The sequence below is a fragment of the Vespa mandarinia genome, chromosome 4, assembly GCF_050613455.1.
Source record: "Vespa mandarinia isolate Hongniang chromosome 4, ASM5061345v1, whole genome shotgun sequence".
Classification (NCBI taxonomy): Eukaryota; Metazoa; Arthropoda; class Insecta; order Hymenoptera; family Vespidae; genus Vespa; species Vespa mandarinia.
Window position 1 is genome coordinate 5,025,001 of NC_140813.1, and position 20,000 is coordinate 5,045,000.

The window sequence follows — 20,000 nt, forward strand, 5'->3', positions numbered from 1 at the left end:
CCTTCGTGCGTTTGTTGTCTCTGTCCATGTACCATCGTATACGTTGCTACGAACGAACGCTTCACGATTTATTAGCTCGTTTGATCTATTCGTTTTTTTCGATACAATATATGTATATATATATATATATATATATATATATATATATATATATAGTTGACTTTGTAATATTTTAATGATCTAATATAAAATATTCTTTGTAATATTAATATTAAATATTTTTAATTTTTAATTTTTAATTTTTATTAATTAATTATTTGTAATATTAATATAAAATATTCTTTTGTAATATTTTATATTAAATAATATTTCGATGACCTTAGGATCTTTAAAATTAAAATCTGTATAAAAATAAAAAAAAATTAACCCTTTGAATAGGTAAAAATTACTCTGTGGAGAAGATGGCGATGACAAAATTTTCTTGAAATGTAATATTCCAAATTGAATTTGTTCTTCAACGACGAATGAAATACACCGTGGGAAATCTTGTACAAATAGTTGTACCAAGGAAAGTTCCTATGTTTTTTTTTTCGTTTAAAAAAAAAAAAAAGGAGAGAAAAAAGAAAAAAAAAAAGAAAGAAAAAGAAAAAGAAGAGTGAACGGAGAAACTAAATCGATAGATAGAAAGAGAAATAGAGTGAGCGAAAGAGGAGGATAGACGTACGTACAGAGACCTGGGAGCACCTAAAGTGAATGTATGTGTGTGTATATGTGTGTATTTGTATTTATTGGAAAAAGACAGAGCTACGGAATGGATACGTGTCTGTGAGAAAGAGAGCAACATATTGGAATGGAGGAGAAAAAGGGGAAGAAAAATCGGGGGACAGGGAAAAAAGCAAGCGGAGGGATCCGTTTGTTTATTTTTCTTATCGAGTCACCTCGTGAAGCTGGTAACGAACGAGATAAGGGCGAGGGAAGGGCGATGAAATCGAAGTAAATGTGGAGGGGTAACTACGTGACACCTAGTCGTCGAGAATGACGATGATGACGACTATGTTAACATTGACATCATGCCAGCCATCATTGCTAAACTCCATTCGCCATTTTTTCATCTTTTTTTATTCCAATTTTTATATAAGGGATGATGATCATTCGATCGATAGTTATGTATGATAAATCGATGTTTATTACGTATTTTTTGTTTTACTCATTTTTTTTCTTTTTCTTTTTTTTTTTTTTTTTTTTTTTATTCTCTTTTTATATTTTAGATTTGATTTATCATTTGATACATGCCATTAACAAAACGGATTAATATTAATCGTAAAGATGATCAATTTTCGACGATTTGTATATTCGAAATTTTTTTTTTTTAACTCATAATTCTTCGTTCGGTCATTTGTTAAGTAAAACTTAACTATTTTATAAATTTATAATCTAAATGGAGAAATGCACATGACCAATGAAATTTTATAATGGATTCAATGATAGAACTTAAATCGTAGCGATATTTTATTTTTATTTATTGTCTCTTGCATAACACGTGCCCTCATATATTGTTCTATAACGAATCGATCTTCTTCGTTGATCGATCGATCAATCATCCAGGGACTCGATCAAGTCACACAGATAAAAAGTTAAAAATGCCTGAGGTTGAGATAACGTTTGGATATGTAAAAATAAAGAATTTTTCGTTAAATTTTCTACAATAAAATATAGTGAAAACAAAAAAAACACACACACACACACACACAAAAGAGAGAGAGAGAGAGAGAGAGAGAGAGAAAAAAGAAAAAAGAAACAAGAAAAAAGAAACGATCATCTCGATGTAATATACGCGGAGGAATATGAACAATTAAATATTTTGTAAAAGTCATATTAATTAATTGATCTCATCGAAATCGTAAAATAAAAAAAAGTAAATATATAAAACGATTTCGATTTTTTTCTTTCTTTCGAAAAGAAGATATATAATACGTAGAAGATATATATCTACGTATTTTCTTTGAAAGATTTCACAACCTTTGCTCGGAGAGATGAAATCAGCTAAAGACGAGAATCGATACATTGCCTGGATACTCATTCTTACGTGTTCTGTTCGTCGTCGATTCGGTGATACCGATGAGGATTCGTCGCGATAGAAATCAAGAACATCGTGAGCTCGTTCTCGAACTAATATTTCGACTTGCTGATAAGAGAACGTATTTATGGGTGACTCGCAAAGGGAAGAGCTAACGACACGTATGCCTCGTTTACGGTCACACGAACAAAGTAAAGAGACAGAGAGAAAAAGGTGGGAGGGAGGAAGGGGAGAAAAAAAGAGAATGAATAAGCATGATCGAAAAAACTCGAAAAATATTATAGCAGGAAACGATAAGGTTACGCGAATAACTACTTGAGAATTTTACAAATTATTATTTCAATCATATAAAATCGATGAATTCGATTATTTCTATTAATGATAAACACTAAATTATTGCTTGTATACGTTTCATTGTATAAAGAAAAAGGTTTTGAAAACAATAAATAATTTATAAATCGATTTGTTGCAAAATGACCGAGATGATTCATTTCTGTCTTACGCAAATGATCTCAGCAAGTGACAAAATATAAATGGTATGCCTCGTTAAAATTCATTGACATTCTTTTAGAAAGTAAAACAAGTAAGACATTTAATAAATTATATATTCTAATTATTATAATGATAATTAATAATAAATAAATAAGAATATCGACGCAAAGAGATGCTCTTTTTTTTTTATAATCTCTAAAAGAGACGTCTTCAAACGTTTCTACGATAGGTAGCTATTAGTATATGTATATGTTACTATGTATATATATATATATGTATATATATATATATATATATATATACCGACGTACAAGATCAGATAAGGATTCTGTTCTTATCGTAAAAAATAAAATTAAGCACGAGCAAAGCTCAAACGATGACGAATTTTCAATAGAATTTAATGACGAATTCTCGATGTATCAACGTTTGCACGAATTGAATATTTCCTCGAAGCACATACTCTATATATCATTAAGAAAAAAAAAAAAAAAAGCTCAAAGAGAGAAGAAAATCAAGAAATAAATGAATAATAAATTGAATGTGTTATGTTATCCGTGGAAAAAAAAAAAAAAAAAAAAAAAGAAAAAAAATCCTCTTAGATTTAATACCGTACCTAATCGATGAAGAAATCAAAGATAGTGTTAAATCTGACTACGATCAAACAAGATCGCTATCTTGCAATTAACGAGAATACCTACAAGCAATCGAAATCTCATCTTATCGTTACAACTAACAGCCAACAGGTTCAAAGAGTGAAAAGAATTGAAAAGATATATAAATAATCTAAATTTTACCCTACCATTTTAATATTAATTCTCTTTCTCTCTTTCTCTTTTCCTTACTCTTTCTCTCTCTCTACCTCTCTCACTCTCTCTCTCTCTCTCTCTCTATCTATCTCTCTCTCTATCTCTCTCTCTCTCTCTTTTAGTGTTCATTGAGGTAGAAACCTCAAGATAAATCTGGCAACTTTAAATTGAGACTGTTGAAAAGAGGAAAGAAAGTAAAGAAGAAAAAGAATAAGAGAGAGAGAAAGAGAGAGAGAGAGAGAGAAAGAAAGAATGAAAGAGATAGAAAAAAGGATAATACAGGTACATAGGTGCCGGTCTGCTGAACAGACGAGGTGGCGCACGAACAACCGCACACGCTCTCTCTGTCAAAATAAACGGCACTATCGCGATTTATCTCGTTTCCCATGATAATAAGAGATAAAACTGCATCCTTACATTAGCTACTATATCAGCTAAAATGATAATTTCAGTCGTCGGATTCGCCAGGAAGGTGTAGGGCCGTGGTATTCCTCTTACACTTTTCGTACGTTCGAGTTTAACTTAGATCCGTTTGACTCGTCGAAACTAAATGGACGAAAAGATCGCCGAAGAGGAGTATATTTGTTTGTATTCACTTTTTTTTCTTCTTTTTTTTTTTGTTTGTTTTTTTTCTTCTTTTTCTTTTTTTTTTTATCTTTACGATAGTGCCCGGTGAAAGTGGGGAAAGAGTTTCGTCAGCAGTTAATCCGAATTGTCGAAGTTCCGTCGGTTGATTACGGTGTCGCGAGCACGCATTTGAGAATCTCCCGATAGAGATTTTCTTTTCAAAGCCACCGAGAACCGTGGTGCCCTTTCGTGATCGATGAGAGTGATCTCGATGAGTTATCAGCTTCTCCTTCTTATTATCTCTTTTTTGGAGTGATCCTAGGTAGGTACTAGGTTATGATGGAAATAAATTTAATAAATGGAATTATTGAATTTTTACTTTTTTTTTTTTTTCTTTTTTTCTTTTTTTCTTCAAGAAGAAAGAAAATTAATATGAGTCTATCGTTGAAATAAATCCTTAAAACTTACCCATCTTCGATCTTGAATTAACTTTAACACCGTTTCTTATTCGAAGGGAGAAAATTTGTTTTGTCATAGAATCTCGACGTTATTGACTCGATGATTAAATTCATTTGTCGATCGGAAAAATACGAAAAGAAAAAAGAAAGAAAAGAGAGAGAGAGAGAGAGAGAGAGAGAGAGAGAGAGAGAGAGAGAGGAAGAAATAAATGAAGAGTAAGAACGATGGTTACGCGATAACTTCATCATCTTATATTCTCTATCTAGATGGTAAAAAATGAAACGTAATTTAAAAAGTGGAGAGGAGAAGTGAAGCAAGAGAGAGAGAGAGAGAGAGAGAGAGAAAAAAAATGAAAATAAAATGTTAAAGAATAAAAGAGAAATAGAAGGGCATAACGCGTAAAGCTTGAAGAGGGTTTGCGTCATCGCTCGTTGTGAACGCGACGAGGCCATTTTTTATCACTCTAGTAGAAATCTCTTATCAGCGAACAACGCAAACCCGATGAGAATCTGATGCGCTCCTCAATACCGTGCGTATTTACGAGGGCATACGTCCTCGTTATCATCTTTGCGAAAATCTATTCTTTTTCTTTTTTTTTTTTCTTTTTTTTTTCTTTTTTCTTTTTTTTTTCTTTTTTCTTTTTTTTTACCCCTTCCTCTTTTACGTTTCTTCGATCGAGGAGAAGGAGTAAAGGGAAAGTCCAAAGATTTTGTGTTATCCCAGAATGATCTTGCGTAATTTGTCAGGCCAATTCTCAAGTTATTTTTCATTTTAAAATCGTAAGAAGTGAAAGGAAAAAAAAAAAAGAAAAAAGAAAAAAAAATCGACGATCCTTCAAAAATGCCCAATTGGACGTAAATAAAAGTTCCTTTATAAGTTTCTTCTTTTTATCTTTATTCTTTTTTCTTTTTTCTTTATTTATTTCCTCACAAGATATTTTTCAGACAAGAAATCTAGAAAATAGAAAAACGTACACACGCATTCATAATAATCATAATTACTGAATAGCCCACAAGACAATATTATCGATAATGATAAAAATAGGATCGATAGAATAGATTTAATGATAAAATCCTATCTCTTATCATTATGAAGTATTTACGTCTTTACGTCGATCGAGAAGACATTTTCTTAAACGTAAGAAATCCGTACGTGTTATTAAACTTTCTTCCAAGTTTTTAATGAGTCTAAATTCCCGACATGGTTACGCCTACGTTCACTCATTTTATAGACGCAATTAGGAGTTTAAATTTACAACCTTTCGAAGCTTGCTCGACACGTGATTAAGTGCAAACAAAGCACGAATTGTCTCTCCTTCAATTATTTTCATTTCAAATGGAAAAGGATGATAATATGTTTTACAAGAGTAAGAGAGATAGACAGTTAGAGAAAGAGAGAGAGAGAGAGAGAGAGAGAGAGAGAGAGAAAGAGAGAAACAGACAGAGGAAAAGGAAAAAAAAAACGAAACTTTGTTTTAAAAGGTAATAACGAAATTTGGTACGAAAGAGAAATTCGCCTCTCGTGTTTGCAAGACGATTTTGTCAAGCTTATTTCGAAGGAAATATTTTACGATTTCACGATCCGCCCGTAGAATTCCTTCGCGATAAAGAGAGAAAAAGTAATTAAACGTAAAATACACATTGGCTTTTAACTCGACGCATACAATATTTACGGAGTAAGCGAGTAATAAATGAAACGTTCATGAGATCTTATGATATCGTCATATTTTTATACAAAAATAAGCATATGTCTGAACTTTTCATTAGGTAGATAAACTAATAACGAATTTTAAACGAACGATTAATTCTCGATCATCTTACTTTTTTTTTTCTTCTCTTCTCTTTTTTTTTTCTTTTTTTTTTTTTCTTTACTGACAACTCCTATGACAAAATTCAATGACTATTTCGATATTATGTTTATATTACGACGATTAGATATATAGAAAAAGGTATAATATTTCGATTATATTTTTTTTTTTAAATCAAAATATTGACAGATCAGTAAATAAAGTAATGTGAATGAGAAGGTATAATAATTCGAAGGAATAGAAAGAAAATGAAAGACGACAAACTCGTTGCTGACGGGGCGCGTTCGTCTCCCGACTAAACTCGCGGACCAATAATTAACGTGCACAACAAACAGTATTATCGTCATTGCCTGATATTATTCCCATTATCTTATACGCACCGACGGCTATGTGCTTAATGATTAATAAAATATTATCTGCGCTCTCTCGGTTATATCTCCTCCTTACGTCGAATAGTTTCGTCTTGGACTTCGCGAGGAACGCGACGTTTCCTTCTTTTTTTTTTTTCTCTGCTCGAAAACGCGAGAAATAAGTAACAACGTTTTCGTCATCTATAATTTCAATGTGTTTCATCAAAAGAGATCGATCATGTGAAGTGTTATATATATGTGTATATATATATATATATAAAAAAATACAAGAGAAATCTATGTGAGTGTGCGTGAAAAAGAAAAATGGCGAGCTCGAAATTAATTGTACCCGATGTACTCGACGATATCGATTCTTTTCGATGATATCGATCCGATCGATACGATCGTGCTCGTTATTTTCCATCGTCAAAGATGCCCTTCGATTTCTCATATTTATTGTAATAATAATAATAATAATAATAATAATAATAATAATAATAATAATAATAATAATAATAATAATAATAATAATAATAATAAAAGAAAAGAAGAAAAAGGGAAAAAGAGAAAAGAAAAGAGAAAGAAAGAAAAAGAAAAGAAAATAATAATGAAAATTCATTACTACGCACGTTTAAATTCGACCATCGAGGACTTTGTTATCTAAAATTATAATCATGTGTAAATGATCGTAATGATTGCTAATGACGATGCCTCGAAACGCGTTTCGTCAATTTTAGTAGGAAAGTTACGTGCGGAGGCATAAATCACGATGAAGATCGACGAAGGAAAAAGAAAGAGAGAGAATCTGCGTTTAGGTTGAGTCGCATAGGCTTCCTCGTGCGCGAAAACACAAGTGTGTGCTCGAGATCGATCATACATAAAACACAAGTGTTTCGTACTCGTACACGCGTCTCGACGTTCGACGTTTTCTTCCCGTCGATCTCGCATCGTTCTCGTTCTCTAATTCGTGACCTCGATAGTCTTTTTTTTTTCTTTTTTTTTTTTTCAAGGACGACGGTGAAAGAAAAAACGAAGCCAACTTTCGAAATGTTTTCCATTTTTTTTCAACAATAATCCCTCCTCTTGACAAAATGAGAAATAAAAATTTGTAAGTAATATTTGAAAATCTAAATCGTTTGTGACGATTGTTTTTCCTTTTTTTCTTCCTCCTCCCCACCCCCTCCCCTACCCCTGCTCCCTGACCCCCACCCCCTCCGCGCCTAGATACTTCCAATATCGTAGTAATAATAAAAAGAAAAAGGAAGGAAAGAGAAAGAGTTAGGGAAACGTGAAAAGATAATAAGAACAAGAACAAAAAAAAAAAAAAGAAAAAAGAGAAAAGAAACAAGAAAAACACGTCGACCGGAGCAAGAATAAACACAGGAGCACGTGCACCATTGCGTATATATTTCTTTCGTGGATGTTCCCTTTCCTACCATCGAACTATTATCAATGTCTAATTAACACGTTGAATGCTATGGGGATCACCGGTGTCCGACATTGTTTTTGTCTGTAATGCCATGAGGAGGATCATCGGTGATCGGTGACATGAAGATTAATAAAAAAAAAAAGAAAAAACAACAAAAAAAGAAAAAAAGAAAAAAAACACACAATTTAATTAAATGTCAATTATTCATCAATTTTTTTTCAATGCCATTATCGTTACCACTATGATACAAAAATATCCAGAAGTAAGATAAATTCATATTAAACTAAATTATATACCTAAACTTATTTATTGTAAATAATATTTTAATATAATATGTATCACATAATATCAGATTTAAATTGGCCAATTGTGAATCCCAGTCATGTAACGTTAATGCGACGTGTTAAATAAGAGGAAAAAAAAGGGGAAAAAAAATTTAAAAAAAAAGAAAAAAAACAAAAGAACGAAAAACACGAATATCGATTTATGTCGAGAAAGTGGTCTCGACGTTCGAGAATCTCTATTTCACTTGCTTAATTTTTAATAATGATAATAAAAAAAAAAAAAAGAAAAAAAAAAGAAAAAGAAAAAAAAAAAAAGAAGAAAAAAGAGAAGAAAAAGAAAATGTTACTCACGTTTGTGACGGCTTCGTTAGAAAAGGATAGAAGATGAACAACGAGAGTCGTCGAACTTGCTCTCCCTCCGAATGAGATCTCTTGAAAATTATCTTTTTCTCACTTTTACTCTCTCTCTCTCTCTCTCTCTCTCTCTCTCTCTCTCTCTCTCTCTCTTATTCTTTTTTTATCTTCTTCTGGAAAATCTCCTAGTCTCTCTCTCTCTCTCTCTCTTTCTCTCTCTCTCTCTCTATCTTTCTCTCTCTCTCTCTCTCTCACTCTCTGTTTCTTTTTCAAATTTTTTTTTCCTTTCCTTTTCCCTTTCGAAATTTTTCGTTTTAGAACTTTTCGTTCGAAATTTTTCTTTCCTCCTCTTTTTTCTATTTCAAATTAACCGGATGAAATTCTCTCGTACTTTTTCGTAGCACTTTTTTCCACACGCTTGTGCGTCCGCGACGCCTCGCGAGTGTTTGCGCTTGACACAGGTGCGCGTTCGCTCTTCCAAGGTGCGTGCACGAGCGAGTCGAGCGAGCAATGTAAAATGAGAAAGAGAGATAGATAGATGAAGAATCGGATGATACCGCACCACGGCTGCCGCCTGGTAGCACCGCTTCGAAGCTCCGATTCGATCGGAGTACCCGTCAAATATTGACCAACAACCACCGACGATCACCTTCTGTCCACTTCTCTCTCTCTCTCTCTCTCTCTCTCTCTCTCACTCACTCACTCACTCTCGCACTTTTCTTTTTTTTTTCTAGTCATCGACGCCATTTTGTACAGTTATATATATATATATATATATATATATATATATATATATATCTTCTGCCATTTTTTATAATTAATATCTTTTTTATGTGAGTTTAAGTTAAAGCAAATGAAATTTAAATTTAATGAAATTTGTTAATTTCAATGTACTTATATGATGGATTATATACGATATATACGATGGATTTGGGATTATTTGTAAAGTAAAAATTTATTCAATATCTTTGTAATAATCATTGATTTCTTTTTTGTTTTTTTTTTTTCGGTATTTCCGATTAACTTCGACGATTTAAATAACTTAGATCATTGAAAGGAAGACCTATTTTTTTTTTTTTTTTTTTTTTTTTTTTAAGATATGCAAGATATACATCTCCTTTCGTATCGTTCGAGTTTGCACAGACGGGGTGACATCTTCGAAGAACTTGGAATTTATCATCAAAAGTACACAGGATTCTCTTCTCCATCGGTTCTAGTAATCCTCTTTCGATGCACTGAATTCTTTCGTCATTTTATTTACGATTGAATCGTTTTTATATGTTTTCAGATCATAAATCCTGTGATCCAAACGAGAACGAAAAGACACGTATATTTATATCTTTTTTTATCGTTTCGGAAAAGTCTTCTTTTCGACTCATAATAAAATTTCAATTATGAGTCAATTAGTATATATACTAATGTCGAGATATTCTCAATATTTTTAACTTGCGATATTTTAATTGACGAAAATACGTCGCCATTTTGTAATCACCTTTACTAATTCGTAGGATTCGAAAAAGCAAATACGAGCAAAGTATTACACAAACTCTACGTAACATTCGTTCTATATATAAATAGGTATCTTATATACCCATGTGATAGCGATGTATGTGCTTATGTATAACCATCTAAGAATCAGTGTTGAAGATTTTGTTCACTTTTGGTTGTGAGACAATCAGACGCGTGTCCGTAGATGAGTGGAACGCATCGAGCTTGGAATCTCTCTTATCGAACGAAGGGGAGGCGTTGTTATGGTAACGGAGCACACATACTGGATCCCTCTGTGATAAGAGTGCGACATTCAGGTGAGACGGCCATTACTGTTAGAGAAGCAGCAACGAGGTCGCGACATGAGGGATTTATTTTACTATATAGAAGTTCTATAATTCGAACAAAAGTACATACATACAAATTACTTTCGTTTATCTTACTAAATAATTTTCGAATTCTTCCCACTTTCATACCTTTATTTCCATATAAAATTTCCTCGATCGTTTTCCTTTTTTTTCTTTTTTTTCTTTTTCTTTCTTTCTTTCATTTTATAATCATTCAATTTAATTTATTTTCCGTTGGATTATCTAAAGGTAAACGTGTAAGTTTAATATAATTGTAAATTTGTAATATTATTAATTATTTACGATGTATTATAATTACTAATTGTTTAAATAAATATGTAAAAAAAAAAAAAAAAAAAAAGAACAAAAAAATTGGATATCCATTAAATGTTTCTTCATTGATGTTATATCCCACTCCTGTTGGAATTCTTATATGAACGATTACGAAAAAGTGACGGTATTGATTATCTTTTAAATATATATATCCCTTTTATTTAAAAATAACTGATATGACCCGATACAACACTTTGAAAAAAATATATTACGTGAAATATATTAGCATGTTCGTCAGCCGGATAAAATGTATAGACTGTTTCAATGGTGTGTTCCCGTCACTATATTAATAAATGTCGTTACATTATAAACTATCATTGTAGTTATAAGATTTGTAAAATTATTGATAGGTTCTTGTACTCTGACGATTAATCGGCGAGAGAAACTTTTATGCTTCGTTCTTACAACAATCATTATTTCTAATATCTTAATACATTTTTGACCCAATTCATAGATATATTCGTTTTTGTAAATACATACGACTTATACGATTATTAATATATAAAATAGTATATATTGTTTATCGTCTTGCATAATGTTTACTTAATTCCAATATTTCCAATTTTTCTAAATTTGTAATATTTAAATGACAATTTTTAATTCAATGATAAACATTACCGGAATGATAAAATTGCCGTCAGTAATGATATTATTTATTATTATATCCTGATCAACTATGTATTAAGATAAATAATTCTTAAATCTTACAGAATAAAAGAAAACAGAAGAGATAAAATCTTAACGCTTAAACATATTTTCAATAATATTTACAAAATGCAAAGGCGTCAGGTTAGATTTGTTATTTGTTTCGGAGAGCTGCTTCAATAAATTTGTCTTTTGATAATGAAAAAAAAAAAAAAAAAAAAAAAGAAACGAAGAAAAAGTCAAGAAAAAATAGAAAAAAGAAATAAAATGTAAAATAAATAAAAGTACATTAAAGGAGGTGAAATAAAAATAGAAAAAAAAAAAAAAATAAAATAATAAAAAATAACAAGAAAAAATCAAAGCGGAGAAGATCTGACATTGACTCTGACACATTTCCTACATATATACCGGATGTCTCGGCCCCTATTTGCAACTGTTTACAAGGAAAGAAGAAAAAAAAAAATTATGAAGCGATAACTTTTGCACGCCTTTGCGTTATCGTACGTCACGAAGCTCAAGTTTATTGAACTCTCATAGCTTCGGTCGAAATGAGATCGACGCTTAAAAATTCGAAAAAAGGGTAGTAGATGTTAATTATTTTTACTATTTTTTGTTTTTTCTTTTTTTTTTTCTTTTTGATTTTTCTAATTTCTCTCGATCAAAATTTCCCGGAATGTAATCTTGGTTTGAAGTAAAAAAAAAAAAAAAAAAAAAAAAAAAAGAAAAAAATCTTTAATATGCACTTTTATCCTAATAGAATCTTTAAGATATATCTCTCGACTTCGAAAGACAAAGAATAGGAGTAATATAATTTGAAACGACATCGAATTCAGACTTACAATGTTATTTACAAGAACCTAAATTAACACCATCCAAACCATTATATACACACACTTTTGAGATACTTAAATTTTAACTTAACTATTACTACAACATTATACTTGAAATCTAAATCTATCTTGCAAAATAGCGAAGTATTGTACCGTGATCGCAAGAGAAAAGTACTTATGCATTATATCAAAATTTTCTTGTCTGATTTCTTAAAAGAAAACAAATAGGATAATCCACTTTACGAGCTTACTATTCCTGAATCTTAGCGATATGATTCATTTCATCAACATTCAATAAATTTGTCACTTTTGATCTGAAAAATCTAACTATAGCAATGACTATACCTCTCCAAGACTTAAATAATCGTTAAATTCAATCACAGAACAACTAGGATCGAGATTGAAACTACTAACGATAAATATAAAAGTTCACAGTATATCGAAGAATCGTCGTTGTCTTTACCGCGGCGAGCTCGAAAAATCTTTATTATAATCTCGTCGATAATAATTAGAGATTTTTAAGAAGATATAGAAACAACAGTGGGTCTCTCAAGATGCCCATTGTCCAACATGATCTTACTACCTGCTGGACTGGGCGAGGAATTGCCAAGAGTAACGATATGAGGTGAGGCAAGTTGGTGATGATCAGGTGAGTGTCCCGCTGACATCATTCCTGGTGAATGTGTTGCACAAGGTGGCGAAGGACATTCAACTTTCGGAGAATGAGTTTCGAGGAGCTGCTGATGCTGTTGTTGTTGCTGTTGTTGCTGTTGAGAAGCAATCATGTCGTAGTAAAGACCGCTAGGTGTCGTTGAACGATAGGAAACTATACGGCTGCCCGACTGTGGATTACCATAGAGGGAACCTGCGTATGTAACTTGAGGTACCACGGAGTGGGCCATCCTTAAATCATAGTTATCTGTGGATTTTAAAGAAATTTTTTATTAGTTTATATATATATATATATATATATATATATATATATGTATATCAAAACTCAAGGTTTAGTATATTCGTACGTTACGATAACTGTTCACTTATTCTTTTACTTCTCTAATCAAAAAAACTATGAAAATTTGCATAAACGAGTATATCACAACAAGTTTATATACTGCTTTTCCATTTACTTGTGGTACAATTGAAACTAGGTCAACTATCGGAGCAAGTATGCATGCACATAACTGCAATCGCGAATGGTGCCGACCGGTTAAAAAAAAGTCAGTTAATCGTGGGAAATGAAACTCGTTTGAGATAGAACTTACCTGGCTCTAGCTTTAAATTATTGTTGTTATTGTTGTTGTTGTTGTTGTTATTGTTGGTGCATTGTGCAACATTGCCAGCAATTGGAGTATCGGTAGACTTCATTCCGCCTTTAGGTTTACGTTTACGAGTTTGAATGCTATCCTTCTTCATCGTCATCGGCCTATTGATACCATGAAGCTTGAAGTAGAGACCACAGGCATTGCAAACGGGTTCACCGAGGGAGTTTCGTCGCCAAAGTGACGTCATTGTCGTTTGGCAATTACTACAAGAGAGTCCTACGCGCCTTGAAGCTGACTGCAGAAAGAAAAAGTTGATTAGTAGATCGAGTTATTTAATTTTTCTCTTTCTTTTCCTCTTAAAGTTTCATTCTTGGATCGGATAATCCAACAATGAGACCCAATTCCAGAGGTAGAGAAAAATTTGCGTTTCATTTCGAGAGAGAAGGATTCTTTTTTTTTTTCACCCTGACTGATACTTTTCAATTTGGATCCTGCTCTCGGCCGTTGAATTCTTTATAATTATTCATTAATTTAACAAGTATAAAACAAAAACGAAAAAAAAAAAAAAAAAAGAAAAAAGAGGGAAAGAAGTCACTTGCACAGTTCCACGAGTTACGTACGACACAATGCTATACGTAACATCCTGCAAAGTTGAAATTTGATTAATTAAAAGATCTACATATCGATATGACGACCTGAGGTTAAGCCGTTTCTGTGCAAGGGACAGACGTTCCGCGTGTAAAGTAGGAAAAAAGACGGACCATACTCTCGCCTCGTAAACTCACGCGAGCCTGTAAAAATTCAACTATCTAATAAGCTAAAACGAATATTTGAATTTGAATTTCCTTCGTCGTAAGAAGGTGATCCTATCGATCATTAACATCAGAACGGCTAATTGAACAGGCCGCGCGTGATTTCAGGAAGGAGAGTGCTTATGTACCATGGGTATAGTGGCACCTCGAGAAGCTACGATGGATTTTCTACTAGAAAGAAAGAATGATCAAGAGAGAAAGAGATAGATAGACAGATAGAAAGTGTGATATTACGCAAAAAGAAAAGTGTAAGAAAGAAGAGAAAAAGAAAAAAACAAAAAAACAAAAAAACAAAACAAAACAATAAAAAAAAGAAAAGGAACCGTTTAAATGATGAAATTCCTCAGAAGCATTAAAATAAAAAAAATATATATATACGTGTATTTATATAAATAAATAAAAAAAAAGAAAATGAATAAAAAAAGTAAGAAAATGCGAATGGAAATGAAAATGGAAATGGAGGATGCACAATTGAAGGATCGATTAAGGTAAGGTATTTTGATTATGTTTTTAATGAAGTATCCAGGAGAAAATAAATGGAAAATAAAGAAAGAAAGAAAGAAGAGAAAACAGAGAGAAAGAGAGACAGAGAGAGAGAGAGAGAGAGACAGAGAGAGAAAGACAGAGAGAGAGAGAGAGAGACAGAGTGCTGAGTTGGGGGGATGACACCTACCAAACGACGGCTCGATTTCTCCTCGAAGGCGCGAGGGGCGCCACTATACCCACAGAAGCCTTTGTAGAAATCGCCCTGATCCGCCACTGAAACAGACAGGAGGCCAAACGTTAGAGGTTGTGTTTCCTTCTTTCTTTTCCCGGACGTACGTATTCAAAAGCGTACTTTCTTCTTTCTTTCTTTCTTTTCTTCTCTTTTATTATTATTATTTTTTTTTTATTTTTTTTTTATTTTTTTTTATTTTTTATTTTTTTTTTGTATGTGTTTTGGTTTTTTTTATTATTTCTCTTTTTTTTATGACTTTTTTTTTTTGTCTGCTTTCATCCCATCGTCAGGAGAAGCGAAATATGTAAAAAGGAAAGGACAAAAGGATAAAACGAGATTCGCGAAAAAATTCACGTCGAGATTTTTCTACCTATTTCTTTTGGCTATTTCTTTTTCTTTCTTTCTTTCTTTCTTTCTTTCTTTTTTTTCTTTTTTTTTCTTTTTTTTTTTTCATTGTTTATGGGCCAGGGTAAAAAGGTAGGAGGGGAAGAAACAATCAACGAAAATGTAATATCGTTGAGCAATGGTTAATCTTTCTTTCTTTCTTTCTTTCTTTCTTAATTCTTTTTTTTTTTTTTTTGGTTGCTTCTTTCTCTTTCTTTTTTTGTTTATGTTTACGTCTTTTACAACATGGGCGAATTTCCACATAGGCTCCTGGACACCACGAGGAGAAGAAAGAACGTCCCCTTTTCTTCTCGCTCTTTGCACCCCCTCATTCTCATATTCTCATGCACTCTTTCCCTCTTTTTTTTTGATATTAGCTTTCTCTTTTCTCGAGCTTCTATGCTAATCGCAATATTTTGCAGCGAACGGTTCGGAGGACACGAGAAAACAAAAAAAGAACACTTAATTATTCCTATCATTAAATTTTCTTTTATCGAATAATAAATACTAATGTATTTATGATGAAAGAAAAAAAAAAAAACAAACGAAAAAAGATACAAAAGAAAAATATCCTCACTTTGAAGCTAATAATGAGAGATTCGAAATAATGGAAAGAATGTATTCAAAAAGAAAAAAAGAAATATGGGACGAAAGATACGAAAAATATAAGAAAGAAAAAAAATATATATATTATAAAAGAAAAAAAAAGAAAAAAAAAAAAAAAAGAAAAGAACGAAGAGAACACCGAGGTATTATCCAAACCGTCAACGCGCAAAAATCATCACTCTGAGCATCGAGATGGATCAATGAAATGTACCATCTCGGCGTCCGCATTCTTACCAGACGACGTGGTTGTTTGACTAGGGGTCGATTCATTCCGTTCATCTTGTGGTAGAGACCGCATGCGTTGCAGAGGTAGTGCCCGGTACCGTCCCTTCGCCATAAGGGTGTGGAAATTGCCCCACAGTTCACGCACTCGCGACCCTCCGTAAAGTACTCCGCCTCGATGTTGTGCACTGTGTTGGCATTGTTGTTTTTGTTTTGGTTTGTATTTTTTTTTTTTTTTTTTTTTTTATTATTATTATTTTTTTTTCATCGTTTCGCAATCTTTCGGTATTTTATTTATTTTTTTTTTTTTTAATTTTAATCTTAATGTCTATTTTTTAATTTTTTATTATTTTTTTTTATTTTTTCGTAGCATTCGTTTCCGACGTCCATATGTAGGAAGAGCACGTATTGACAAAAAGGGAGATAAGGATTTGAAGGAAGTAAGGGAGGAAAGTAATATGTAAAATTGTGGAGGAAAGGCTCGTGTACCCGACTAAATATTTTTTCTTTCTTTCTTTCTTTCTTTCTTTTTTCCTTGTACTGACGAACCACCTTTCGAAAAACAAGCGAATCGATAAACATATATATATATATATATATATATATATATATATAATATAAATATATATGTATATATTGCACGGACTTCCGAATTATGAGTTCTACCTGATTTCGTCTTGACGTTGTATCGTAATTTCGCAAGAGAAAGAGAGAGAGAGGGGGAGAGAGAGTTATGCAATGTTACGCTCATGCACCATCGCATGGCCTCCTTCCACTCTTTTGCTCGGAAACAATAATTGTCCACGTTCGTCCAAAGTATTTCCCTTCTCTCTCTTTTCCCGTCCATACGTGAGCATGAATATGCATACTTCCACGCGTCTTAATACCGACTGACGTATATAACACGTAGAAAAAAAAGAGAGAGAGAGAGAGATAGAGAGACAAAATTCCACGAGTTTTCTCTATTATCATTCTTTCTGTTTCTCCCTTTATCTTTTCTTATAAAAACGAACAATAATTTTCGAATGGAATGAAAATAATGAAAAGAATAAGGAAAAAAGAAAAAAAGAATCGAAAAAAGCAATACGATGAATCAAGTGCTACTTTCTAAAATTCACATTTGAGAAAAAGAAATAGAAAGAGAGAGAAAGAGAGAGAGAGAGAGAGACAGAGAGAGAGAAAGCTATCGTTGCAAGATTTTCCCCTGTACTTTTCCTTTTAGCTTCAGGCTAGAATAATGGATTACTTCATTGTTTCGATTCATTCCTATTTAATAATAACTTTCTTTATTTTCGGAACTATCGATCCAAATTGATCGATTATCACACTGATGAATGTGAGTGAGTCATCGATATTCTTTATATAAAAAACAGAAAAAAAAAGTGGAAAAAAACAAAGTTAACGACATTATAACGAGTTTTTGTCAAATTGATCAATAATACCTAATTTATCGATAGAATATGAAACTCTTTCGATCGTGATATTACATCGACGCAATTCGTAATAAATTTTCGATGGATGACTTTTAAAACAAGAATGAAGACTGCGAAAATACGAAATGAAGGAGGAAAAGGGGATGTAGGACGCAGGAAGTAGGATATGAGGAAGGGGAGTATAAACGTAGAGACGGACATGGCTTTATCGGAATTTCCGGTGTTTACTGATAATAGCGAGAGCCATGCCGAAGAACCATCTCCGTATAGATCGTAAAGAACGAACCAATGCTTTTATTCGTGACTACCTGAATTTTCTAACATAAAAGTTCAACGTTAGATATAAACCGATAAAATTTTCAATCGTATCATCGATTCAGATACGTAATTGAAATTAATTCGTTATTTTCTTTTTTTTTTTTTTTTTTTTTTACTTTTTAATAACCCGATATAAAATATATATGACGCTTTCGTTTGATTCGTTTAATAATATCATTTATAAAAATGAAGATTAATTGAAATAAATCCTCGTTATACAAAGAAAAAAAAAAAAAAAAGAAAAAAGAAAAGAAAAATGACGTGAATCTAACGACATGAAGTATTAACATATTGATCGATGAATAATCCGTTCGATTGTATTAATTGATCGTCAATTATTATTATAAAGAATTTTAATTGAACTCTAAACGTTAAAAACGTCGTAGATAATTTTTCTTGGTATATAAAAGAGCGACATATCAAGAGAAAAAAAGAGAGAAAGAGGAGAAACATCTCATCTCGTATTATTCGACGAATGAAAAAGAGAGAGAGAGAGAGAGAGAGAGAGAAAGAGAGGCAGAGAGAGAGAGAAAGAGAAGAAGAGGACGAAGAGGTCAGTGGACGGTACTCGCACTGACGACAGAAATCTGACTGGAAAGCAATCGGATATCGCGTGTAGGTAAGCAAGAAGTTGCTGACGCTGAACGAGTCCTACGAACTCTACTAACACTCTGTCTGCATACTCTGACAGACTCGAAGCCGGTGTGCCGAGCTCTGCGAGAATCGAATTGCGTTCTCGCGCCTTTATGACGCCACCTTGACCCACAAATAACAAAGCTAATGAGCTAATAAAACATCATACCTCTAATATAAATATAATCTAATATCAATTATATCATCGAATTCGATCGTAAGATTAATATTATCTAATCTTTATTAATAATTTATTTATTTATTTATATTTGTTCGTTCGTTTGTTTGTTTGTTTGTTTATTTGTTTGTTTATTTATGCGTTTTAAAATTATATTTTAAAAAGTTAACTCACCAAAACTGCGTGTAATTTTTAATTCATACGCTCATGTATTTTTCTTTCTTTTCTATTTTCTATTTTCTTTTCCATTTTCTCTCTCTCTCTCTCTCTCTCTCTTTCTCATTTTATTATATCATCGCAAAATTAATTGTATTGCTTATTATCTTTTCCATTTTATTATCAAAAAAATTTCATTGTCCCGTCATATCCGTCAAATTCTTTCATATTTTTACAAAATATAAATTATATCTATTCGATATGATATTCATTAAATTGGCATAAGGTATTAATCAATTATTATTTTCGCGCTATATAATAAATGTTTAAATACGAAAAAAAAAAAATTTTAACATTGATCAAAATCATAGAATCAAATATATCGACAATATTCTTGTCCATTTGAGATTTATTAATCTTATTTAATTTTTATTATGTTGAAAGAAAATAACAACGGAAAGGAGAGAACTAGTCGTACGAAGGAAAAGACAGAAGAAGAAGAAGAAGAAGAAGAAAAAAGAAGCATGATGAGAAGGTTTGTATCAAGTTACCATGGCCATGGCGAAACTACGACGAAGAGGTCAGAGGACACGAGAATCTGCTCGAGAAGATACGGTGCGAAATCGGACTGGGAAGCAATTGGATATTATATAAGTATGAACTAGCTGACACAGTGAATTAAACGATCCCTTCTCCTTTTCCTTTTCCTTCTCTCTATCTCTCTTTCTTTCTTTCTTTCTTTCTTTCTTTTTTCTTTCTTTCTCTCTCTCTCTCTCTCTTTCTCTCGTTTCTTTTCTTATTCTTAGTCAAGGGAAAACGTACAAACGTATGGTCAAGTTGTAAAGCCACCATTGACAACCTCGATCCTTTTCTCTCTCTCTCTCTCTCTCTTTCACACACACACACTCTCTCTCTCTCTGTCTCTCTCGCTCTCTCTCATCCTAAATTTATTCCCCTCTTGCCTTAGAAAGTAAAAATTAAACAACATTCTTTTTTTTTTTTGTCCCTTTATCTTTTAATTAAAAATTGACCCGAATTAATCTAATATTTGAGAATGTCCAATTCATTTT

General features: G+C 32.2%; 2 protein-coding genes across 13 annotated transcripts in view; both read right to left on the reverse strand.

Annotated features, from left to right (window-relative positions):
* LOC118445847 (uncharacterized) overlaps positions 1–9,081 on the reverse strand; it is a 19,245-nt gene extending 10,164 nt beyond the window's left edge. The window contains exon 1 of one of the 2 annotated variants that reach the window (XM_035875848.2): positions 8,563–9,081. The gene's annotated coding sequence lies outside the window, so the exon portion shown is untranslated. Of the gene's footprint in view, positions 1–4,350; positions 4,477–8,562 lie in introns of those variants that run through there. The other variant, XM_035875849.2, reaches the window with a different exon arrangement.
* A 1,545-nt stretch (positions 9,082–10,626) lies between these two features.
* Positions 10,627–20,000, reverse strand: part of LOC118445846 (uncharacterized) — a 55,982-nt gene continuing 46,608 nt past the window's right edge. For 9 of the 11 annotated variants that reach the window (XM_035875831.2, XM_035875839.2, XM_035875837.2 and 6 more), the window contains 3 exons: positions 16,225–16,400; positions 13,471–13,765; positions 10,627–13,127 (listed from right to left, as the gene is read on the reverse strand). In XM_035875831.2, coding sequence (XP_035731724.2) covers positions 12,727–13,127; positions 13,471–13,765; positions 16,225–16,400 — 872 coding nt within the window. In that variant the 3' untranslated portion in view covers positions 10,627–12,726. Of the gene's footprint in view, positions 13,128–13,470; positions 13,766–14,955; positions 15,042–16,224; positions 16,401–20,000 lie in introns of those variants that run through there. The other 2 variants (XM_085656701.1, XM_085656703.1) reach the window with 2 other exon arrangements.